This window comes from Piliocolobus tephrosceles, chromosome 9 (genome assembly GCF_002776525.5).
Source record: "Piliocolobus tephrosceles isolate RC106 chromosome 9, ASM277652v3, whole genome shotgun sequence".
NCBI classification, from domain to species: Eukaryota; Metazoa; Chordata; class Mammalia; order Primates; family Cercopithecidae; genus Piliocolobus; species Piliocolobus tephrosceles.
Window position 1 is genome coordinate 13,832,200 of NC_045442.1, and position 23,427 is coordinate 13,855,626.

A 23,427-nucleotide genomic window follows, 5' to 3' on the forward strand; every position below is an offset into this window, starting at 1 on the left:
AATAGCAAAACATCTTGCCACAGAAAAATTGGAGGGTTATTCGCATTATAAAATAATTACATTTCAGAAGGATCACAGTGTCTCCTTAAGTAAAATCCGAGCAATTTTTAAAAAAATAAATCACTAAATACGCTACCAAAGAAGAAACCAAAAGTTGAAGTATTAACAGAGATGGGACTCATGACTTGCCACCCTGAAATTTGGCACCTTGGCATATTAAATATTTTAAGCTGAAGGAATTTGAGAAACAGCACGTGCAGGAATGGCTCCCTGACCTTCCCCTGAAGCAGATTATAAGACCCTGCCATGAAAGCTGCCCTCCCTCCTCCTGGAGGACAGAAGCATCCTATCTTAAAGATGAAGGGACACAGAAAGGAATCTAACACACAGGCCTTGCTAAATTTCCCCTAGTTTGCTGGACTTCACTCACATTCTTCCGTGACTCTCTTCATCAAACCTAGCATAAAAACACTTGGTTTTAACTGCTTCTTTGGATCTTAATTTCCTTATGAAGGCTCCCATTTCTTGTAAAACGTACATGAAATGAAGTGCATATTTTTCTCTTGTTAATCTATCTTTTATTTCAGGGGTCCAACATAGAATCTACAAGGGCAGATGGAAAAAATATTTTTCCTCCCTAATACTAGCCACTGCTGAGTTGGTATCAAACTGCAATTTAGATAGAGTAAATTTAAATTTACAATGATTTAAGAGCAGACATTTCTATATCATACATTTAATTTGCCTGTTACTGGCCATGAAGCAAAAATATGGGATTTCCCCATTTGATGCCAGGGTCTTGGCAATCCTGTCCCCTAAATGAATGAATGGAATGGTGGTAACGTCCTGGATTTGAAACTCAAGTTTTCTCAACTTACCCAAACTCACAAGAACCAGATATACAATTTAGTGTGTCAATTAATTACCTTACACTAAAAAATACAAACTACTCGTTTTTGCCCTAAAGTCAACCAGAATGTCACTCCAAAATGTGCCACTTTGGCATAAGGATTATTTTAATATTGTTAATTTAATTATAGTAGTATTATCTTGGTAATTGAAAAGCAGATCCAGACAGTCCCCAACTTAACGATAGTTTGACAAGATTTTTTGACTTTATGATGGTGTGAAATCAGCGTGCATTCAGTAGAAACCATACTTCAATTACCCATACAGCCATTCTGTTTTTAACTTTCAGTACAGTATTCAATAAATTGCATGAGATATACAACATTTTATTATAAAACGGGCTTCGTGTTAGATGCTTTTGCCCAACTGTAGGCTAATGTAAATATTCTGAGCACGTTTGCAGTAGCCTACTGATGTTTGATAGGTTCCGTGTATTAAACACATTTTCAACTAATGATACTTTCTTTTTTTCTTTTTTCTTTTTTCTTTTTTTTTTTGAGACGCATTCTCGCTCTGTCGCCAGGCCGGAGTGCAGTGGCGTGATCTCGGCTCACTGCAACCTCCGCCTCCGGGGTTGAAGTGATTCTCCTGCCTCAGCCTCCAGAGTAGCTGGGACCACAGGCGCGTGCCACCACGCCCAGCTAATTTTTGTATTTTTAGTAGGGATGGGGTTTCACCATGTTGGCCAGGATGGTCTCAATTTCTTGGCCTTCTGATCTGCCCGCCTTGGCCTCCCAAAGTGTTGGGATTACAGGCGTGAGCCACCGCGCTGGGCCTCAACTAATGACATTTTCTTTTTTTTTTATTATTTTTTTATTATACTTTAAGTTCTAGGGTACATGTGCATAACGTGCAGGTTTGTTACATATGTATACTTGTGCCATGTTGGTGTGCTGCACCCATGAACTCGTCAGCACCCATCAATTCATCATTTATATCAGGTATAACTCCCAATGCAATCCCTCCCCCCTCCCCCCGACATTTTCAATTTACAATGGGTTTATTGGGATGTAACTCCATCATAAGTAGAATAAGCAGAGGAGCATCTGTACAAAACAAGCTCCCTACCCTTCCACTAGTGCCTACCCACCTCATCTCTACCAGGGACAAAAGTTAATCACCAGAGACAACTTTAGACCCTTATCAGCCAGAGATGGCACTAGAAGAACCTACGTAACACACTTCACTCACTACCTGTAACTACCATTAGTTTCTCATATCTCTACCTTCCCACTCTGCTGCTTTTGGAAACCTCAAACTGCTTTCGTCATTTCTCCACAAAGTTGTTGTTCTTCATTGTAAATGCTACGTAATCCCCCATTCTAAGCCACCTCTTCGAGTTACTCTTCCTTGAGTTTTGCCCATATAAGATGTACATGTTACTAAATTTTTCTCTTGCCAATCCGTGCTTTGTGATAAGGGCTCCAGTGGAGAACCTAGAAAGGTAGAAGGATTTTTCAAGCAGGACTTGAGACGCGGATTCCGTTCTTTTCCTTCAGCTCCTCACTTTGTAGATTGCATTCAGGTCATTCCCCTCCCGTTACCATGCCCTTTTTTCATTGAGTAGATGTATCTGATGAGCCTGGGGTTTTCCTAGGTACATTCCAGGCCCAGGGAAAACAGAGTTTCTTCTTTTTTTAATCGGACAGCCTCCTGAACCAGAAGTTCAGAGCGACTCCCACAGTTTCACTCTTGAACTTGGGTATTTTCCCAAAAAGCTGCTATAGTCGGTCTTCGTAGCTTCCTTATCCAGGGTATCCCGGCGGCGCGCAGCGCAGGCGCCTCGCCCCGCTCCCTGACGGCGGCTGCCAGCTTCCAGACAGAAGCCGACCCGGTGTTCGCAGCCAGGGCGCAGGCCAGGTCTGGCGAGTTTAGAGCCCCCGCCCCTCGGTAAGGAACCATCCCTGTGCCACAGGGTCTGACGCGACTGCAGAAGGAGCGCGGGGTCCTCTGAGGTTCCCCTTCTCTAAATGTGCACCTTCCTCAGGGAGACCTTGTGCAGCTGAGGTAAAGTCACCACTCAGGGTTTCGAGCCAGGGGCCCAGATAAAAGAGCTGCCATCAGCAAAAAAAGAAAAAAGCACGAAGAGGAGGTGGGCGGATTCCCAAGGCGATTCCGCCCACTAATTTTGCCCAGAGATGACTCTGAGGTCTCTGAGCTTATGCTTTTCAGCTGTTGTGCAAAGACTGGCTTTGCGCTCTTATAAGCCCACTATGGGAGCTCCCGCTACACGCCGGCACATGGGGACAAACGACAACGCCCCGCCCTTGGAACACAACGCCGGGCCCGCGCTGCGCAGCCTCCAGCGGCTCTGCGTGCCCTTCCTTTTGCCCGTCTCCAAGATGGCGGCGCCGCCACCGCCCCGGCCCGCCCCTCCTCCTCGCCCCGCAGAGCCGCGCCGCGCTGCGCGCTCCCGCCGCCCCTCCCCGCGCGAGCTCCACCCAGGTCGCAGGCAGCGCGGTCGGCGGCGGCTGTTTCCCGCCATTGTGCGAAGTGAAGGCTAGGGGCCCGTACGCGCCCGCCTGCCCATCGCCAGCAGCTCCTCGGCGGCCCCACCGCAGCCGCCGCTCCCTGAGGCGCGGGAGGCCCGCGCCCCGCCGCTCGCTGTGCGTGGGAGGGCGCGAGCGAGGAGCGGCCGAGCCGCCGAAGAGGAGCTGGGCGCCGGCCGCCCGGCCGCGCTCTGCCCGCGGATCGCCTCAGCCCGGTCCACGCCGGCCCCGGCCCCTGACGAGATGCCGTGTGGGGAAGATTGGCTCAGCCACCCGCTGGGAATCGTGCAGGGCTTCTTCGGTGAGTGGCGGCGCCGGGGGGCGGGCCGGGCGGGCAGCCGAGTTTGCCGAGACCCGCGGCCGGGCCCCGCCGCGCGGCCCCCACGCGGTACCACCTCGAGGGTTCGCGCGGCCCGAGACGGCGCCCCGGGGCCTGCACCGGCCCCAGCTGGGACAGCCTCTCCCCTGGTCGCAGCAGGTAGGGGTAGGAGTCGGGCCGCAGGTACCTCCCACCTGCCCGAGTCGCAGCTCGCGAGCCGCCAAGGTGAAGTCGTGGGGCGCGGGCTGTGATTGACGGTCTCGCTCCCAGCCTGTGGCAGGGTCAGGGCCCCGTGCGCGACAAACTCGGGGAGGTCCTCGAACCCTGGGGAGGGCCCGCAGAGCCGCGGGGAGGGAAACCACTTTGCCTGTGGGAAGCCCGCAGGATATTTCAAAACTTCCGGTGCGTCGCGGAGTGCTCGCTTGCACAGAAGTTGTTTCTAACTCCTATGTTACCCTCATTGTCTTTCTCAGAGGTAAGATTTAATGTTCATAGCTTAGTTTTCCTGTTGGGATGACTTTAGAATCCATCTAGTCTGGATTTGCTCCTGTGCCCAGAGCCAGCAAGAAATACTGAGCTACTTGAGTTTGTACATGGGGCTGAGAACGCTGCAGGCGAGCTTAGTAAATTTTGGTTGCGATTGCTGTTGCTACTTGACTGCGAAGGGTATACAAAGAAAAATTTATATTTGTTATCGGTAACTGTGCATTTTGACAACCGTTCCATCCCCCAGTGTCTTTTTGCACGTAATGAGTGGTGGAGTCAGACCCAACTAGAAATCCCTGTGGGTGGCAACACCTGACTTGTCTGGAGTTAAGTTAGAGTTGTAGGGCGGCCTTAGCTTATTGAAAAAACATCTTGGGGTACCAGGGAGAAAAGGCAATAGGAAGCTAAATCATCCTCAGCAGCCAAAACCGACGGCACACAATGTATGGTATTTCTTATAGGAGGGCCTCTTGTGCTCAGGAAATCCTTATTAATTTACCTATAATTTTAATTAGTTTAGTTATCTGGCTTCCTAGGCTGAAACTAAAGGCATTACGTTAGAAGAAAGCCTGGATAGACGTCCGGACTTAGCCAGTGAACACTGACAGCCTGATGAAGAAATTTAAAACTACCTTCATACTTCAAAAAACAAACAAAAAAAGGCGAATTCACAATATAGCAGTCAAGGGTGCTTTGAGGAAGGGGCATGTATTTCTCCACTAAATCCTAGTAATTTATCTTCATAATAATCCTAGAACTGATAATCGATGCTCAAGATAATGGCCCCAAGATGTCAAATGAAGATTCAATTGTAGCATTGGTTTAAGAGGGTGCAGATGCATAGATACTTTTTACCAAAAATCCTTCCAAAGTAAAAAGTTTCGGTGCTTAAAGGGTTAAATTTCAGTTACCAATATTAGAAAGTTTGTTTATGAGAAATACCCTATACTCTGATTTTGCTGGATAAATGAGATGATTTCATATTTGATAGAGATTTGAATGTATTTGTGTCAAGTTTTGTCTCCTAAGTGTATGATCCTAAGGGGCACATCTCATCATAGTACAGGGAGGATGTAACTTAGATATAAAATAATAGCTTTAGAGTATTTTTTAAATTCTGTGGATTGTTGTGGGAACTTGAAGTTTGTTGATGTGCTTCTCCCCAGAATGTCTTGTTCCCATGTATGTTGTGTCTTACAAAAAAATCATAATGTGTTTGTAGAAGCTATCACTGTGATTATATTGCATACCTTTATCATAACAGCATTACAAGTATGTTTGTGTGCTAACGTACAGGCACTTTTTGGTTTGATAGGAAATTGTTTTCCCCCCAAATAGGTAATGCATACGTATTGTACAAAAAGAAAAAAAACAGTTCAGTAACGTATCGCAGAAAAGGAAAGATCTTTAAAGATCCTTCATCTTCAAGATAACCACTGGTTCGTGGTTGTGTAGTTTATTTTCTCTGCATATATTTAGACAGTTTTTTTAAACTGAAAAGTTAAGTTTGGTTGTGTGTTTTATTTTGAAATATGCATTTCTTTTTCTTTTCCTTTTTTTTTTTTTTTGAGACAGTCTCGCACTGTTTCCCAGGCTGGAGTGCAGTAGCACGATCTCGGCTCACTGCAGCCTCCACCTCCTGGGTTCAAGCCTTTCTCCTGCCTCAGCCTCACGAGTAGCTGGGACTACAGGCACGCACCACCATGCCTGGCTCATTTTTGTATTTTTAGTAGAGACGGGGTTTCACAATGTTGGCCAGGATGGTCTCGATCTCTTGACCTCGTGATCCGCCTGCCTGGGCTTCTCAAAGTGCTGGGGTTACAGGCGTGAGCCGCTGTGCTCGGCAGCCTGAGTTTTTCCCTTTCTTATTTTCCTTGTCATATAGTGTTGTATAAACTTATTAACTCTGTCATATATTTTAAGTTAGATGTCACAGTAATCTAGAGTGTGCTGTCCAGGGCAGTAGCCATGTGTGGCTATTTAAACGTAAATTAATTAAAATTACACAAAATTAAAAATTCAGCTCCTGGGTGTTACCTCATTTCAAGTGCTCAGTAGCTACATGTGGATAGGGGGTATTGTATTAGCACAGATCTAGAAATTCCTAACATCAGGAAGTTCTATGTACCTATGTACAGCGCTCATCCAGAGTACACCACTTTTTAGCACGTGATGCTAGTTATTTTGGATAACCAGCTAATCACTCTCTTTCAGGATCTGAATTTGGTCACTGTGTCTTATCCATTCTAGGGGGGTGTGTGTGTGTGTGATGCAGTTTCGTTCTTGTCATCCAGGCTGGAGTGCAACAGTGTGATCTCGGCTCATTGCAACCTCTGCTTCCCAGGTTCAAGCAATTCTGCCTCAGCCTCCGGAATAGCTGGGATTACAAGCGTCTGCCACCATGCCCAGCTAATTTTCTTTTTCTTTTTTTTTTTCTGTTTTTTTGAGACTGAGTCTCGCTCTGTCGCCCAGGTTAGGGTGCAATGTTACAATTTTGGCTCACTGCAGCCTAGCCTCCTGGGTTCAAGCAATTCTCCTGCCTCAGCCTCCCGAGTAGCTGGGATTGCAGGTGCATGCCCCCATGCCCAGCTAATTTTTGTATTTTTAGTAAAGATGGTTACACCATGTTGACCAGGCTGGTCTTGAACTCCTGACCTAGTGATCCACCCACCTCGGCCTCCCAAAGTGCTGGGATTACAGACATAAGCCACCGTGCCCGGCCCAGACCCTCATCTCCAATGCTATTGTCATAATTAAGGCCATTGTAGTCTCTTTCCTGGATGCTGGAACAGCCCTGTAACTGGTTTCTTGCCTCCAGTCTTGCTTCTCTTCCACCTTCCACACTGGAACCAGGTCCTTCAGTGACTTCTTGTTACCCTTACTATCTGATCCATGCCTTTTAAAGTGGTTTATGAGGCCCTTGTTGGCTCCACCCTTGCCTTGCTCTCAGACTTTATCACTGCGTGCCCCCTCCTCATACTCTCCATCCCAGCCGCACTGAACCTTCTTTCAGTTCTTTGATTTTGAACCTGTGTCTAGGCCTTTTGCATCTGCTATTTCTTGTGCCTGATTCCCCCTCTGATCCCATGTCCACTTTTCTGGCTAAGTCTTACTTTTCCTTTGGGAACCTAAGTTAGGTACTAAAGTAGGGTACCCCTGCTCCATGATACTGCAGGATCCTATTATACATGTCTTTGAAAAATAGTGTGTAAAGTGCATTGTTGAAATTCCTTATTTCAGAAGTTCCTTTGCTGGATTTTGACCCTGCGAATTCGGGCCTGTATCTGCATTACTCACCACTGTATCCTAATTTCCTAGAATATGCCTTGTACGTTGAAAGTGCTCAGTGGACACTTGTTGAACAAAAGCAGTGGAAAGACTGATTAATCAGAAATGTTGTTAATTGAAATGGCTAGTGAGATCACAAATCTCAAAATTTCTCCTTTCTTTTTTTTTTTGGAGTCAGAGTCTTGCTCTGTTTCCCAGGCTGGAGTGCAGTGGCGCGATCTCGGCTCACTGCAACCTCAGCCTCCTGAGTTCAAGCCATTCTCATGCCTCAGCCTCTCGAGTAGCTGGGATTACAAGCGTGCACCACCACGCCCGGCTAATTTTTGTATTTTTAGTAGAAGACAGGATTTTGCCATGTTGGCCAGGCTGGTCTCGAATTCCTGGCCTCAAGTGATCCATCCCGCTCCCGCCCCCTTGGCCTCCCAAAGTGCTGTGATAACAGGCGTGAGCCTCTGTGCCCAGCCTCTTTAGCTGTTTTCCCTTCAATTATTGGTTAGACCAAGATCATTATTCTGGTTATATTTAAGATTCTTTGGTTGTATCTAACAGAACTAGACTAGCTCAGGCAAAAAAGAGCAGTGTTAGGTGGAGGGGGACAGAGCAGACTATTTTATCACTAGCGTTTTAGAGAATTTAAAGCAATAATAAAATGAACTAAAAGTTAGTTGGTCTGCTTTTTATTATCACCATGAATCTAAGCAGACAATCCATGCCCTTATTGTCTGTACCCACCTTGGACCTCTCCTGCCACTCTGTCCTTGGTAGGCCACTGAAAAAAGTTAATTTATATTAAGGCTATAAAACCCAACAGCAGGGAGAGTGGTTGGGTATTCGAAGAGACTGAGTGGAATCAGGAACTGGAGAGCTAGCAGGAATCCAAGCAACTCAGTATTTCTCTCTTGGGCTACATTCATCTCTGCACACTTTCTCTTTCTCTACTCCATGTCTCCCAAATTTACTTGTTCTCAGTTCCAACCCACGCTAGCTAGCATCTTTATTTTCAGGCATAGAAAATCTGATTGACACAACATGGAGTCAAGAATCCATTCACTCAGGGATCAGTCATCTGTGGCCATGGCACAGAGTTAGGTGGGACAGTCGTGACTATTATCCACACCTCAACACTGGGGGCGTTCTCAGAGAAGAATAGCTCTGGCAGCCATGGCAAATGGCATACGTAGGAGTTTTTAAGTTATAATAACTTACACATGGTTTTAAAAATTCAACATGATGGTATGAACTGAGTGAAATATGTACTCCCTCCATTGAAGTAACCACTTTTTTTTTTTTTTTTTTTGTGACAGAATCTCGCTCTGTCACCCAGGCTAGAGTGCAGTGATGCAACCTCCGCCTCCCAGGTTCAAGCAGTTCTACTGCCTCAGCCTCCTGAGTAGCTGGGACTACAGGTGCCCATCACCACACCCTGCTAACTTTTTTTATTTTCGTAGAAACGGTGTTTCACTGTATTGCTCAGGCTGGTCCAAAATTTTTTTTTCTTTGAAATGTAATTCACATAACAAAATTTACTATTTTAAAATGTACAATTTAATTTTTTTGACTGTATTCATAATGATGTTGTGCAACAATCATCACCACTATTTTTTTCTTTGTCTTTTTTGTTTTCTTTTTCTTTTTTTGAGACGGAGTCTCACTCTATTGCCCAGGCTGGAGTGCAGTGGCGCAGTCTTAGCTCACTGCAACCCCTGCCTACCGGGTTCAAGCGATTCTCTTGCCTCAGCCTCCCAAGTAGCTGGGATTACAGGCATGCACCACCATTTCCGGCTAATTTTTGTATTTTTAGTAGAGATGGAGTTTTACTATGTTGGTCAGGCTGCTCTTGAACTCCTGATCTCAGGTGATCCACATGCCTTGGCCTAGCAAAGTGTTGGGATTACAGGCGTGAGCCACCACGCCCGGCCGCCACTATCATTTTCATCACTCCAAAAAGAAACCCCATACCTTTAGCAGTCTCTCCCATTTCTTCCCCTCTTCCATCCTCTGGCAACAACTATACTTCTGCCCATGGATTTACCTATTCTGGACGTTTCGTGTAGATGAAGTTATACAACATGTGGCCTTTGGGCTCTGGCTTCTTTTCATTTACCATGATATTTTCGTGGTTCATCCATGTCATAGTATGAATCAGTACTGCATTCCTTATTTTATCTGTCTATCTATCTATCTATCTATCTATTTATTTATTTTTAAGTGACAGAGCCTAGCTCTGTCATCCAGGCTGGAATGCTGTGTGGTAAGATCATGGCTCACGGCAGCCTTGAACTTCCAGTCTCAAGTGATCCTGCAGCCTCAGCTTCCTGAGTAGCTGGGACTACAAGCATGTATTACCACACCCAGCTAATTTTAAATCATTTTTTTGTAGATTTGGGGTCTCAATATGTTGCTCAGGCTCCACTCACACTGCCTCGGCCTCCCGAAGTGCTGGGATTACAGATGTGAGGCACTGTACCCAGTCTGCTTTCCTTTTTATGACTGAAAATAACATGCCATTGTGTGTCTATACTGCATTTTGTTTGTCCACATATTTGCTGATGGACGCTTGGGTTATTTCCTGGCTGTTGTAAATAGTGCTGCTATAAACATTCATGTACAAGTTTTTGTATGAATAAATTTTTTGGTGCTTTCCCAGATATACCTAGGAATGGAATTGCAAGGTCATGTGGTAGTTTTATATTTAACTTTTTGAGGAACTGCTGAACTTTTCCACAGTGGTTGCACCATTTTACTTCCTGGGTTCAAGCAATTCTCCTTCCTCAGCCTCCCAAGTAGCTGGGATTACTGGTACCTGCCACCAAGCCCAGCTAACTTTTGTAGTTTTAGTAGAGATGAGGTTTCACCATGTTGGCCAGGCTGGTCTCAAACTACTGACCTCAGGTAATCTGCCTGCCTTGGCCTCCCTAAATGCTGGGATAACAGGTGTGAGCCACCATACCCGGCCTAAAATGCTTTTAAGAAAGGTTGTGTGAGAAGAGAGCAAGAGGCACATTATATAATGTTAAAACAGACAGTTCACCAAGAAGACCTAACTATATATGCACCAAGCAACAGATCTTCAAAATATATGAAGCAGAAACCATCAGAAGTAGAAGAAGAAATAGACAAATCTGCAATTGTAGTTAGATATTTTACTACTCCTCTCTCAGTACTTGACAGAATAGTGGATAGAAAATCAAAAAGAATACTGAACAACACAAAACTGCACAACACTGTCAACCAAGTAGATCTAATTGACTTTTGTCTACCTAATGACAGCGGAATACACATTCTTTTCAAATGCTTTTCAAGTGCGCATGTAGCATTCACCAAGATAAACCATATTCTGGGTCATAAACCAAATAGTAAACTTTATATATAAAAAGAACACTTCTAAACAATCCATGGATTAAAAATTCTCAAAGAAAAGCTTTAAATATTGTGAACTAAACCAAAATGAAAACTCAGCATATCAAAATTTGTGGGATACAGCCAAAGATGTGCTTAGATGCATTAACTGACTTTATTAGAAGAGAAAGTCTCAAGTGAATAATTTAAGCTTCCACCTGTGAAACTAGCAATGAAGAGCAAAATAAACCCAAATTAAACAGAAGAAAGAAATAATAGAGAACAAAAATCTGAGAAATAGAAAACGGGAGAAAAAAAAGAAAAAAATCAGTGAAACTCAAAGCTCTTTCAAAAAAAATCAAAATTGTAAACCTCTAGCAAGACTGGCAAAAGAAAAAATAAAGGAAAACAAATTACCAATATTAGAAAAGAAAAAAAGGAAGACAAATTACCAATATTAGAAAAGAAAGAGGAGATACCACCGTAGACTGTACAGGCATGAAAAGGATAATACAAACAGCTCTGCATATATAAATTCATCAACTTCAATGAAATGGACCAGTTCCTCAAAAACCACTGTATTAGTTTTCTATTTCTCCTATAACAAATTACAAATGTAGTGACTTTAAAACAAAGGGTTTTTATTTATAGTCCTGGAGACAGAAGTCTGACATGGGTCTTACTGGGATAAAATCAAATTGTTGACAGGACTTGCATTCCATTGTGGAGGCTTTAGGAGAGAATCTGTTCCTTGTCTTTTCCTACAAATAGAGTCTGTCCACATTTCTTGGCTTGTGGCCCCCTTCCATTTTCAAAGACAACAAGTTGAGTTGTTCTCACATCTTACTCTAACTTCCTCTTTTGCGGCATTCTTCCACATTTAAGGACCCTTGTGATTACATTGAACCCACCCAGATAATTTTGCTTTTTTAAGTTCAACTGATTATTAACCTTAATTCCATCTGCTACCTTAATTCCCATATAACATATATTTACAAGTTCTGGAGATTAGGACATGAATATCTTGGTTGGGTGGTGGGGGGTGGCATTCTGCTGATCACAACCATAAACTATCCAAACTCACCCAAGTAGGTAGCCAACTGTTCCCATGGCCCCATTTCTCTCTAGGCGCCCCCCCCCCCCAGAACTTCTGTTGTACTTTCTCACTGAATTTACCTACCTACTCTAGTTAACTCATATAAGTAGAATCATACAATATTTCACCTTTTATGTCTGGCTTATCTCACTTAGCATAATGTTTTCAAGGTTTGTTCCTGTTGTCCTCATTGCTTTTTTTCTTTCTTTCTTTTTTTTTTTTGAGTCTGATCCTCACTCTGTCTCCCAGGCTGGAGTGCAGCGGTGCGATCTCAGCTCACTGAAACCTCCGCCTCCTGGGTTCAAGCGATTCTCCTGTCTCAGACTCCCGAGTAGCTGGGATTACAGGCATGTGCCACCACACCCGGCTAATTTTTGTATTTTTAGTAGAGACGGGGTTTCGCCATGTTGGCCAGGCTGGTCTCGAACTCCTGACCTCAGGTGATCCGCCCGCCTTGGCCTCCCAAAATGCTGGGATTACAGCATGAGCCACCATGCCCAGCCCTCGCTGCTTTTTAATTAAGATACAAAAGCTAATTCAAATGAAAAAAGGATGTTCTTTTCCACAAAGACATGAACAATTCAACATTTACATGAAAAAATAAAAACCTCAACCTATACCTCATATTTCATATAAAATTCAGTCAAAATGGATCATAGATCTAAGTATAAAACCTGAAACTATAAAACTTTTAGAAGAAAACAGATCTTTGTGACCTGGGGTTTGGCAATGAGTTCTTAAGACATGACACCAAAGGCACAGTGTATAAAACAGAAATTTGATAAATTGGGCTTCATCAAAATTAAAAACTTTTGCTCTGTAAAAAAAAAAAAAAAAAAAAATTCTGTTAGGAGCGTGAAAAGACAAGCTATACACTGGGATAATATGTTTGAAAATCCAGTATCAGAAAAAGAACTTGAATCCAGAATATAAAAGAAAACACAGTGGTAATTTAAAAACTCAATTTAAAAAGGGGCAACAGATTTAAGTAGATTTAAATAGATATTTCACCAGAAAAGATACAAAGATGGCAAATATCCCCCTGAGAAGAGTTCAGCATTGTTAGCCATTAGGGAAATGCAAATTTAAGCCATGGTATTACATATTAGAACAGCTAAAATTTAAAAATACATAGTGATAATACTAGTACTGGCAAGGATGCAAACAGCTGGATCTGTTAGCAAAACGGTGCGGCCACTCTGGAAGACAGGTAGAATCTTGATCATACATTTACTTTGTACTCAACTGTGTCATATCTAGATATTCATTCTAGAGAAATGAAAGCTCCTGTTCATGTGAAAATCTGTAGATACGTGTTTTATAGTTTTGTTTATAGTTGTCAAACCTGAAGACAATCTAAATGTCCTTCAGCAAGCAAATACATAAACAAATGGGTTGTTATTCAGAGGAATAATAACAATAAAAAGAAATGAAGTATTGATATACAGATGTGTTAGGGAGTCCCATAACCACCCATATGCTTGAAGATTTACTAAAAGGACTTACATGATTCGTTGTATAGTTGTATGCCTCCTAAGATTAATTGCAGGAATATAGTAAGGATACATAGTTGATCCTAAGGACGCACACATGGAGTCTGGAGGAATCCAGTGTCTTGATAATTTTTTCTTTCTGCACGGTGGAGGGGGCAGGGGTAGGGGACGAAGTTTCATTTCACTCTTGTCTCCCAGGCTGGAGTGCTGTGGGGCAGTCTTGGCTCACTGCAACCTCCACAACCTCCACCTCCTGGGTTTAAGCGATTCTCCTGCCTCAGCCTCCCGAGTAGCTGGGATTACAGGCACACACCATCACACCCAGCTTATTTTTGTACTTTTAGTAGAAAAGGGGTTTCACCATGTTGGCCAGACTTGTCTCAAACTCCTGACCTCAGGTGATCCACCCACCTCGGCCTTCCAAAGTGTTGGAATTACAGGTGTGAACCATCACACCCAGCCAAGAGAATTTTTTTCATTTCAAGTGCAGAGGCAGGAAGATTGATCACTTGAGCCCAGGAGTTCGAGACCAACCTGGACAAGATAGGGAGACCTCCGTCTCTACAAAGAGACTTAAAAATTAGCCAGGCATGGTGGTACGTGCCTGTGGTCCCAGCTACTTAGGAGACTGAGGCCAGAGGATCACTTGAGCCCAGGAAATTAAGTTTTCAGTGAGCCAGGACCACACCCCTGTACTCCATCCTGGGTGACAGAGCAACACAACACCTGTCTGAAAAAAGAAAATTGTATTTATGTACATTCCGGTAACTTAGAAATAACTTGCTGCTCCCCAGTCACTGCTTGATGTAGCTTTACTATTTGTTATGTGGTATTCTCACATTTTTTACACAATTGCAGGCAAAATAGTTGGTGTGGCAGTCATGGCTGTGTCTTTTGTTTAAACATCCATTTTGACTACAAGTGAAAATACCCACTTATCTTTTACCCAATTCACTGTATCTAGTAGAGCAGTGATTCTTAAACTTCAGTGTGCATTATAGTCAGTCACCTAGAGGGCTTTTTAAAACATGAATTTAAGAGTTTCTGATTCTGTGGTTTGGGGTTGGGCTGAATAATTTGCATTTCTAGTAAGTACTCAGGTGATGCTAATGATGCTGGTCAGGGAACCAACTTTGAGGACCAGTTTGTTAGTGGATTTAACGCCTGCACATTAGAATCACCTGCGGAGTCCCCATCCCTACTTCTTTTTCAGAACTGGCTCTTGTCCAGTTAAGTAAACGTGTTTGGAAGTCCTGCTCAAACATGGTGTTAGGATTTTATGGTCCTTTTCAACAGATGCAGCTCCATAACGAGTGTAGACTTTTTATTTTTTACTCCCAATCTTCATAACACTTGTGTGATGAATATAAATGGTGGCAGGAGTGGCCAGCTGTGTGGTTTGGTGGTTTTAGTTCACATAAATCTGTATTCCGTCAATAGCTCACTTTTTGGTCTTGGCCAGTTCCCGTAAGTGCCTCCTGTACATGGCTTGTTAATTTTGAGGACTAAATAGTAACTACACAGTAGAGAAACTGGCTGTCACTTTGGGTGATCAAAATTAACATCACCAATGAAGGGAAGATGGGCATCATGTCTTTTCAGACACCTGGAAGGACAAACATCACTTATACAGCAGTTTGACAACATCATTTAAACAGCAGTTTGGTTATACTTGATTGGAAACCGATCATAAGGGAACCAACAGATCCAGACTGAGAAGCATTCAGTTTTTTAAAAAGGACCTTATTCTTCTTAAATAGCAATATCATAAAATATAAAGTTTGCAGAACTATTCCATATTTACAGGAGATTAAAGAGATCTGATAGCTAAATGCAAAAGTGATCCTAAGCTGGGTCCTGTACTGAAGAGGAAAAAGTGCTGTAGAGGATAGTATTGGGTGATATGACAAATTGGAATATAGATGGTAGACCAGATAAAAAGTATTGTGTCAATTTTGAATTTCCTGAGGTTGATAACAGTACTGTGGTTAGTACTGTTCCTTAGGAGACACACTGATAATATTTGGAGGCAAAAATACCTGATAGTGCAACTTAATCTTAAATGAGTCAGAAAAATATAAGAGATGGAGCAGATGATGAGCAAATGGGGCAAGGATACAGGTGTTCTTTCCAACTTTTTCGAATCTGGAATTATTCCCAAATGAAGTTATAAACAAAAAAATTTCACCTCTTTATTTCAGGATAGTTGTAAAGATAAACAAAAAACTATATAAAAATGTATTAAAAGAACACAGTGCTTTACAAGCAGTGGCTCAAATGCTGCTGAATCTAGGTGGCCTTGTATCACATTCTGTAGGTGTCCCCAGCTACACTGTGGGTGCCAGAGAGCCTGCAGGAGGTCAGCATCCTCCTGATTTGTAACTGTCCCTCCCCCCGCTTAGTACAACTTCTTGAATGTGTCTTGTGTAGTGCTTCAGACACACTGAAGTATAAAATTCATCCTATCTAAAATTCATTCTATCATAGTAGCAAATTTTAGTTTGTTTTCTGCTGGCTAAACTATTGTGTGACTCACCTGATCATAGTTTCTTATTATATATTGCATGTACATTAGCTTTGAAAAGTGTATTTCTCTTTCAGCCCAAAATGGAGTTAATCCTGACTGGGAGAAGAAAGTAATTGAATATTTTAAGGAAAAGCTGAAGGAAAATAATGCTCCTAAGTGGGTAAGCTTATTGCTATTTTCCAGGGAGAAGGTTGGACAGACTACAGAGTTTCTCTTAGTAGAGTAACTAAGTAACCCACATGTAATTTTAAAATATGTAAATTAATCTGTACTTCTGCTTCAAGTACATTTGTATTAAAAGATTTTGGTCTTTTGCTAATTAAGTTTAAGCAAATAAATACTTATACATTATGCCTCTAGGTGGCAGTAACTGACTGTGCTACTTCCTGAGACACATCTTTAGTTGCAAGAGCGTCAGTTACCTTTGTTTTATTACCTTCATTTTAAAAGAATTGGCATGTGCTAGTTTTAAGAGAAGAGCTCAACAAAGTAAATGCCTTTTTGATCTTTGAAAAGTGTTCTGAATTAAAAGCATTTTTTAGCATTCTTTTACATTATGGTCAAATGTTATCTAAAACTTGGAAGAAATGGAAGAGAAGTTGGGTTCCGGCAATTATGTTGACCATTGAGATCATTTGGCTCCCTGATGAGGCATGGGGGGGTGTGTGTGTGTGTGTGTTTAACAATTTTGAGTCTGGACATAAAGTTTGTGTATATATGCTTAATGTTGTATAGACAGGATATTTAGTTGACTTAACTTGATTATTTTCCTTTAAGGTACCATCACTGAACGAAGTTCCCCTTCATTATTTGAAACCTAATAGTTTTGTGAAATTTCGTTGCATGATTCAGGATATGTTTGACCCTGAGTTTTACATGGGAGTTTATGAAACGGTTAACCAAAACACAAAAGCACATGTAAGTATTGCTGTTTTCATGAATTTGTGGTATTAATTTTGTCCTTGTACTGTTTGTGGTAGTTTTGGTTCTGATATATTGATATAATTCTGTTTTTCTATGTTTTGGGTCATAGGTTCTTCATTTTGGAAAATATAGAGATGTAGCAGAGTGTGGGGTATGTATCTTTAATATATATGAAACATTTTCAGTAAGAATTTTTTCCTAAACAGAGAATTTGTTTAGCAAATCTTAAATTTATTTATCTTGTGTATAAGTTACAAGAAATCATGTGAAATGTTTTCCTTGTTTGACTTTATTTAGGAGTTTGATGTGACTTTTTTTTAATCCTCCAGAGATCTTTTAGAAGGGGAAATACTGTTAATGCCAAAATTAATACCTCTCTCCAATATCTGTATATAATATATGTAAAACAAAGTACCCTAGGGTGCAAAATTAAGTCGTTTTTAATTCCTTCAAAGACAAAGCCAGTGGTAATTCCACTGTTTCTTTCATAGAAAACTGTCAGAATCGGCCTATAATACAGAAATTTAATGAAATACTCATTCCTAGGTAGCTCTGAGATGAGATTCAAAAGTCATATATTATTCCCTAGGAAAGGCATATTCTCTTTCATATATACTTAGAAAACTCTTAAGAAGTGGAAAGGACCCAAGAGACATCAAGTTTGAGCCTAATACGTACAAGCAAGGATTTTTTGTTTGCTTTTCTCTCTAGGCCCAAGGTACCTTTTTCCTAGAATGAGTCTTTTATTTATGACTCTTGAGCAACATATGTACCAACTCTCTGTTAGCCTTTGGTGGTGTCACACATAGACAGCCTCATCTATTTTATTGACCCATTTCCAGATGCTGGAATTACTGAGTTACATTAATACTCAGCTTTTTCTAGTATACAGTAATGTAATATATTAGCCCAATGTGTTAGGGTTCCTTAAACAAGGGATACCGTAATCATTAATACAGTTGATCCATTAGGCTTGGCACAGTATTTATTTTATGGAAACACTCTAAAAGAAAAACAGACCTGAAGCTCATCATGTGTAAGATTACATAAATCTGTCTTTCAAATGAGTTCATTACTCTGATTGTCAGAAGTTACATTTTTGTTTAATGTAATTTTTGCGGTAACCTTCCAAATTAGGGCAGTTTTTCTGTACAGATCTGCCTACTGAACTAGAATATTTAATTAGCAACAACTGTTGTGAATTAACGGACTGATACCGGGGTTTGATAAATCAGTTTCCTAAGGTTTGGGTAAGCCGAGAGTTAGACTCCAAGAATATAAAAAGGCCTAGATAACCTCATAAAAGTAAGGTTCTAGATCCACAAAGCAGAGAACTAGACCCAGATTATAAGTCACTCCACAGAAGTCCCATTTTTCTGGATTTGAGGGAGGAAGTGTTTGATGACTGTATTTGAAGTGATTTTATATCAGTTTTCTTTTAAAAAGTGATAGTTTGGAATTAGTTACTTGTGAACTCTGTAAAATATTTGCTGTGGTGCTATGTGAAAATGTGGTTGCTAATTTTAAAATAAATTCTGTGGTGTTTTTAAATAAATTTTTTAAAATACTTTTTTTATGTATATCACAGCCTCAACAAGAACTTGATTTAAACTCTCCACGAAATACCACTTTAGAAAGACAGACTTTCTATTGTGTTCCAGTGCCTGGGGAATCTACGTGGGTAAAAGAAATATCCTTTATTTGAAACTTTCTTACTGTGTTGATGGTTTCTAAAAACTTAGCCTTTAATTATTCTTCCTTTGCAAAGCTTGGCTTTATTTCAATAAAATGTGTTTCATTTGTTCTAATTGAGAAAACCCGTAAAACAGGCTAAGTTTGTGTCACCAAGGAATGCTAAAATTACAGCACGTTTCTGTAGTGAAATACTGTTAAAAAGATTGAGGTAATTTTTTTTTTTTTTTTTTTTTTTTTGAGATAGGGACTTACTGTCACCCAGGCTGGAGTGCAGTGGCAGAAACATGGCTCACTGCTGCTTCAACCTCCTGGGTTCAAGCAATCATCCTGCCTTAGCCTCCCAAGTAGCTGGGACCACAAGCGTGTGCAACCATCGCTGGCGAATTTTTTGGTTTCTTTTAGAAAAAGGGTTCACTTTGTTTCCCAAGCTGGTCTTGAACTCCTGGGCTCAAGTGATCCTCTCACCTCAGCCTCTCAGAGTGCAGGGATTATAGACGTGAGCTACCACACTCCACCTAAGGCACATTTAAAGGTACGGAAAAAATATAATACTTAAAGTTAAAAAATAGTTTAAAATTAGAATTCATTCTAATTTTCTTAAGGGAAAACAACGTGTTGGCTCTTTTGAGAGGGGATTGTAGAAACATTTCCTTTTTATTTACAGTAGTAGTTTTTTAAGGCATGGCCCACTTACACTGAAATGCACAGATTTTAAGGTAATGCACAGTGATTTGGATAAATGCATACACCCATATAATTTATACCCCAAAGTAAAGAACTTGTGCCTAAAAAATTCCTTTCTGCCTTTTTCTAGTCACTACCTCCTCCCCTGCAAGCACAATCCTGAATTCTTTGATATTTCCTGGTTTTGCCTATTCTTGAATGACATCTAAATGGACTCATATAGTATATAGTCTTTGCATCTGACATCTTCTGTTTAACATCATGCGTCTGAGAGTCATCCATGTTGTGCATATCAGTAGTTCTTCATTTCTTTCTTTTTTTGTTTTGAGCATTTAGGTGGTTTACAGTTTTAAGCTGGGCATTTTCTTTGTGAGAACATTTTAAACTACTGATTCAGTTTTTTTGTTTGTTTGTTCTTTTGTTTTGTTTTTGAGATGGAGTCTCGCTCTGCTGCCAGTCTGGAGTATGGTGGCGTGATCTCAGCTCACTGCAACCTCCGTCTCCTGGGTTCAAGTGATTGTCCTGCCTCAGCCTCCTGAGTAGCTGGGACTATAGGTGCACGCCACCATGCTGGCCAGTTTTTGTGTTTTTAGTAGAGACGGGGTTTCACCGTGTTGGCCAGGATGGTCTCAATCTCTGGACCTCGTGATCCGCCCGCCTTGGCCTCCCAAAGTGCTGGGATTACAGGAGTGACTAATTCAGTTTTTTAACATATTTCGAGTCAGTTGTGATAAATTGTATCTTTCAAGGACTGTTTTGAAGTCATTTAAGCCCACTTGTTGAATTTATTGACATAAAGCTTGTCAGTATTTTCTTTTTAATGTCTGTGGGATATCTAGCATTGATCTCTTTCATTCCCAATAATGTTAGTCTGTTTTTCACTTCAATTTTCTGTTTTCTGCTCCATCCATTTCTGCTTTATTTCCTTCTTTTTGGTTTGGTTTTAATTGGTCTTTTTCTAGTTTTTTTTTTTTGGTTTTTTTTTTTTTTTTTTTTTTTTAAGATGGGGTCTTGCTGGCTCTGTCGCCCAGGCTGGAGTGCAGTGGCACAATCTCGGCTCACTGCAACCTCTGTCTCCCAGGTTCAGGCAGTTCTGTGCCTCAGCCTCCCAAGTAGCTGGGATTTGCAGGCGCCTGCCATCCCGCCTGGCTAAGTTTTTTGTATTTTTAGTAGAGATGGGGTTTCACCATGTTGGCCAGTCTGGTCTTAGACTCCTGACCTCGTGGTCCACCTGCCTCAGCCTCCCAAAGTGCTGGGATTATAGGTGTGAGCCACCGTGCCTGGCCCTTTTTCTAGCTTTTTAAGGTGGATGCTCAGATTATTGATTTCGAATTTTTCTTGTTTTCTAATATTAGCAACTAAAGCTATAATTCTCTCCCCAATCACTGCTTTAGTTGCATCCCACAAGTTTTCATTTGTTAGGTTTTTACTGTTACTCAATTCAAAATATTTTCTAATTTCCCTTGTGATTTCTTCTTTGATCCTTCGCCCTTGCAACAGTCTGTGTATTCTCATTCTTTGTGCTATTTTTGTCATAGATTTCACTCATCCTTAGATTATAGAGCCCACAACATACTATTTTTGTTCCGAACAGTCATTTGTCTTTTATATAAATTAAGAAGCAAGAAGAATTCTTCTTTTATATTTGGCATCACTTCCCTTAGCGATATTATTATGGTTATGTTTTTTTTTTTTTTTTTTTTGAGACAGAGTCCTGCTCTGTCGCCAGGCTGGAGTGCAGTGGTACAGTCTCAGCTCACTGCAACCTCTGCTTCCCGGATTCAAGTGATTCTCCTTCCTCAGCCTCTGAAGTAGCTGGGGCTACAGGTGTGTGCCACCATGCCAGTTTTTTTGTGTTTTTAGTAGAGATGGGGTTTCACTCTGTTGGCCAGGATGGTCTCAATCTCCTGACATCAGGTGATCCACCCACCTTAGCCTCCCAAAGTGCTGGGATTACAGGCATGAGCCACTGTGCCTGGCCAGCAATTTTTTTTTTTTTTTTAACTACAGATCTGTTGGTAACAAATTCTGTCAGTTTCTGTTCAATTGAAAATGTCTCTTACTTCACCTTCATTTTTGTTTATTTTATTTATTTATTTTTTGATACAGGATCTCTCCTTTTGTTGCCCAGGCTGGTCTCGAACTCCTGAGCTCAAGTGATCCACCCGCCTCAACATCCCAAAGCACTAGGATTCCAGATGTGAGCCACCACGCCCAGCCTCACCTTAATTTTTGAGGAACATTTTCATTGGATATAGAATTTTTATTTTGTATTTTAGTATTTTATTTATTAAAAAAAAAAAAAAACAGGCAGGCACAGTGGCTCATGCCTATAATCCTAGCACTTTGGGAGGCAGACGCAGGAGGATCACTTGAGGCCAGGAGTTTGAGACCAACCTGGCCAACATAGCAAAACTCTGTCTCTACAAAAAATACAAAAATTAGCCAGGCATGGTGGTGGGCACCTGTGGTTCCAGCTACTCTGGTGGCTTGAGACGGGAGGATCACCTGAACCCAGAAGACTGAGGTTGCAGTGAGCTGAAATTGCACCACTGCACTCCACCCTAGGCAACAGAACGAGACTCTGTCTCAAAGAGAAAGGAAAGAAAAAAAAAGAGATGAGTTCTCACTATGTTGCCCAGGCTACTGTCAACCTCCTGGACTGAGCGATCCTCCTACCTGAGCCTCCCAAAGTGCTGGGTTTACCAGTGTTAGCCAGTGCATCCACCTGGGATTTGTTAGGAGTGGTGCAGAACAGCTCTTGTGCAGTAGATTGTCCTTATTCGTGAGGTCTGCTATTTCTGGGTCTTAAGCAAATGCCTGGGATGACTAGCAGGGTCCATTCTAGTATTATACTACTTCCAGAGTCTCCATTTAACTCTCTGCCAACCAGCAGCTGTTCTCTGCTAGACCTCAGGGAATCTTGACTTGTATATCCACAGTTTAGCGTTTTGTCAGAGATCCAAATGGAACCTTCTGGGTCTTTTATCTGTAACTACTTCCTTTCTAGTACTTCTTTGCAAATTCCAGTTGCTTCACTAGCCCTGAACTAGTGCTCTGTCTTCTCCAGTAAGAACAGGGCCTCTACTGCTCTTTGTTGCAGTTTGGAGAATGTCTCCAGGAGAGAGCTGGGAGAATTTGGAGTTTACCTGCTATGTTTCTCCTCATTCAAGGATCATAAGGTTATGCTCCCTGTTGTCCAGTGACTGAAAACGGTTGCTTCACATATTTTGTCCAGTTACATTGTTGTTTACAGCAGGGATAGCAGCATAAGGTTGATATCTGTTACTCTCATGACCAAAACTAGAAGTCTAGCCTCCTTTTAAAAATGCATTTCCATTTTAACTGAATTGCCAAACTAGTAATTTTTTTTAAGTCATATAATAAGCAAAACATTTAGGATAGTCCTCAGTTTATGGTAGTCTTTTTCTTAACTTTTCGTTTAACGCCTATGTTAATGCAAACCAAGCTCGAGTCAGTCCCTCAACGTCCTACACTCCCAGTCGCCACAAGAGGAGTTATGAAGATGATGACGATATGGACCTACAGCCCAATAAACAGAAAGACCAACATGCAGGTGCCAGACAAGCAGGTAGTGTGTGCCAACAGGTTTTCTCTAGACTTTGCTTTCTTAAGTAGATTGGTTTACAGAGTGAATTGTTACATAATATGGCTCTATATTTAGGAGCTGGCAATTTGTCAGAGTTACGGACAGTGTTGAGAGTTTTTACAGTACTGTTTGATCAGACTGTGCTTCGCAAATGAGCAATTAGGCATCACTTTGTGACAAGTGGCTGCTCTAATGTATGTATTTGGAGTCACAAGTGCCTACCTGAAAAGGTCTTTTCTATCTTCATATTTATTTTTTTCCTAATTCTTAAATAATACAGAAGCCTGGTACTTTACCCTAAAAATGAGTTATTTTTATCTGAAAACATGCTTTCTCATTTTCTGTTTGTTTTGTGTTTTGAGACAGGATTTCACTCCCATCACCCAGGCTGGAGTGCAGTGGCATAATCGTGGCTTACTTGCAGCCTTGACCTCCTGGGCTCAAGTGATCCCCTGTCACTTCAACCTGCCTGGTAGCTAGGGCTGTAGGCACATGCCACCACACGCAGCTAACTTTTTAAATTTTGTAGAGATGTAGAGATGGGATCTCACTGTGTTACCCAGGCTGG

At 41.7% G+C, this 23,427-nt stretch overlaps 1 protein-coding gene across 2 annotated transcripts in view; it reads left to right on the plus strand.

Moving 5' to 3' along the window:
- The first annotated feature begins 3,260 nt into the window (after window positions 1-3,260).
- Window positions 3,261-23,427, plus strand: part of MCMBP (minichromosome maintenance complex binding protein) — a 42,727-nt gene continuing 22,560 nt past the window's right edge. For both annotated transcript variants that reach the window (XM_023224276.1, XM_023224277.1), the window contains exons 1-6: window positions 3,261-3,699; window positions 16,021-16,106; window positions 16,724-16,864; window positions 16,980-17,021; window positions 18,459-18,560; window positions 22,697-22,841. In XM_023224276.1, the coding sequence (XP_023080044.1) occupies window positions 3,642-3,699; window positions 16,021-16,106; window positions 16,724-16,864; window positions 16,980-17,021; window positions 18,459-18,560; window positions 22,697-22,841 (574 nt within the window). In that variant the 5' untranslated portion in view covers window positions 3,261-3,641. The remainder of the gene's footprint in view (window positions 3,700-16,020; window positions 16,107-16,723; window positions 16,865-16,979; window positions 17,022-18,458; window positions 18,561-22,696; window positions 22,842-23,427) is intronic.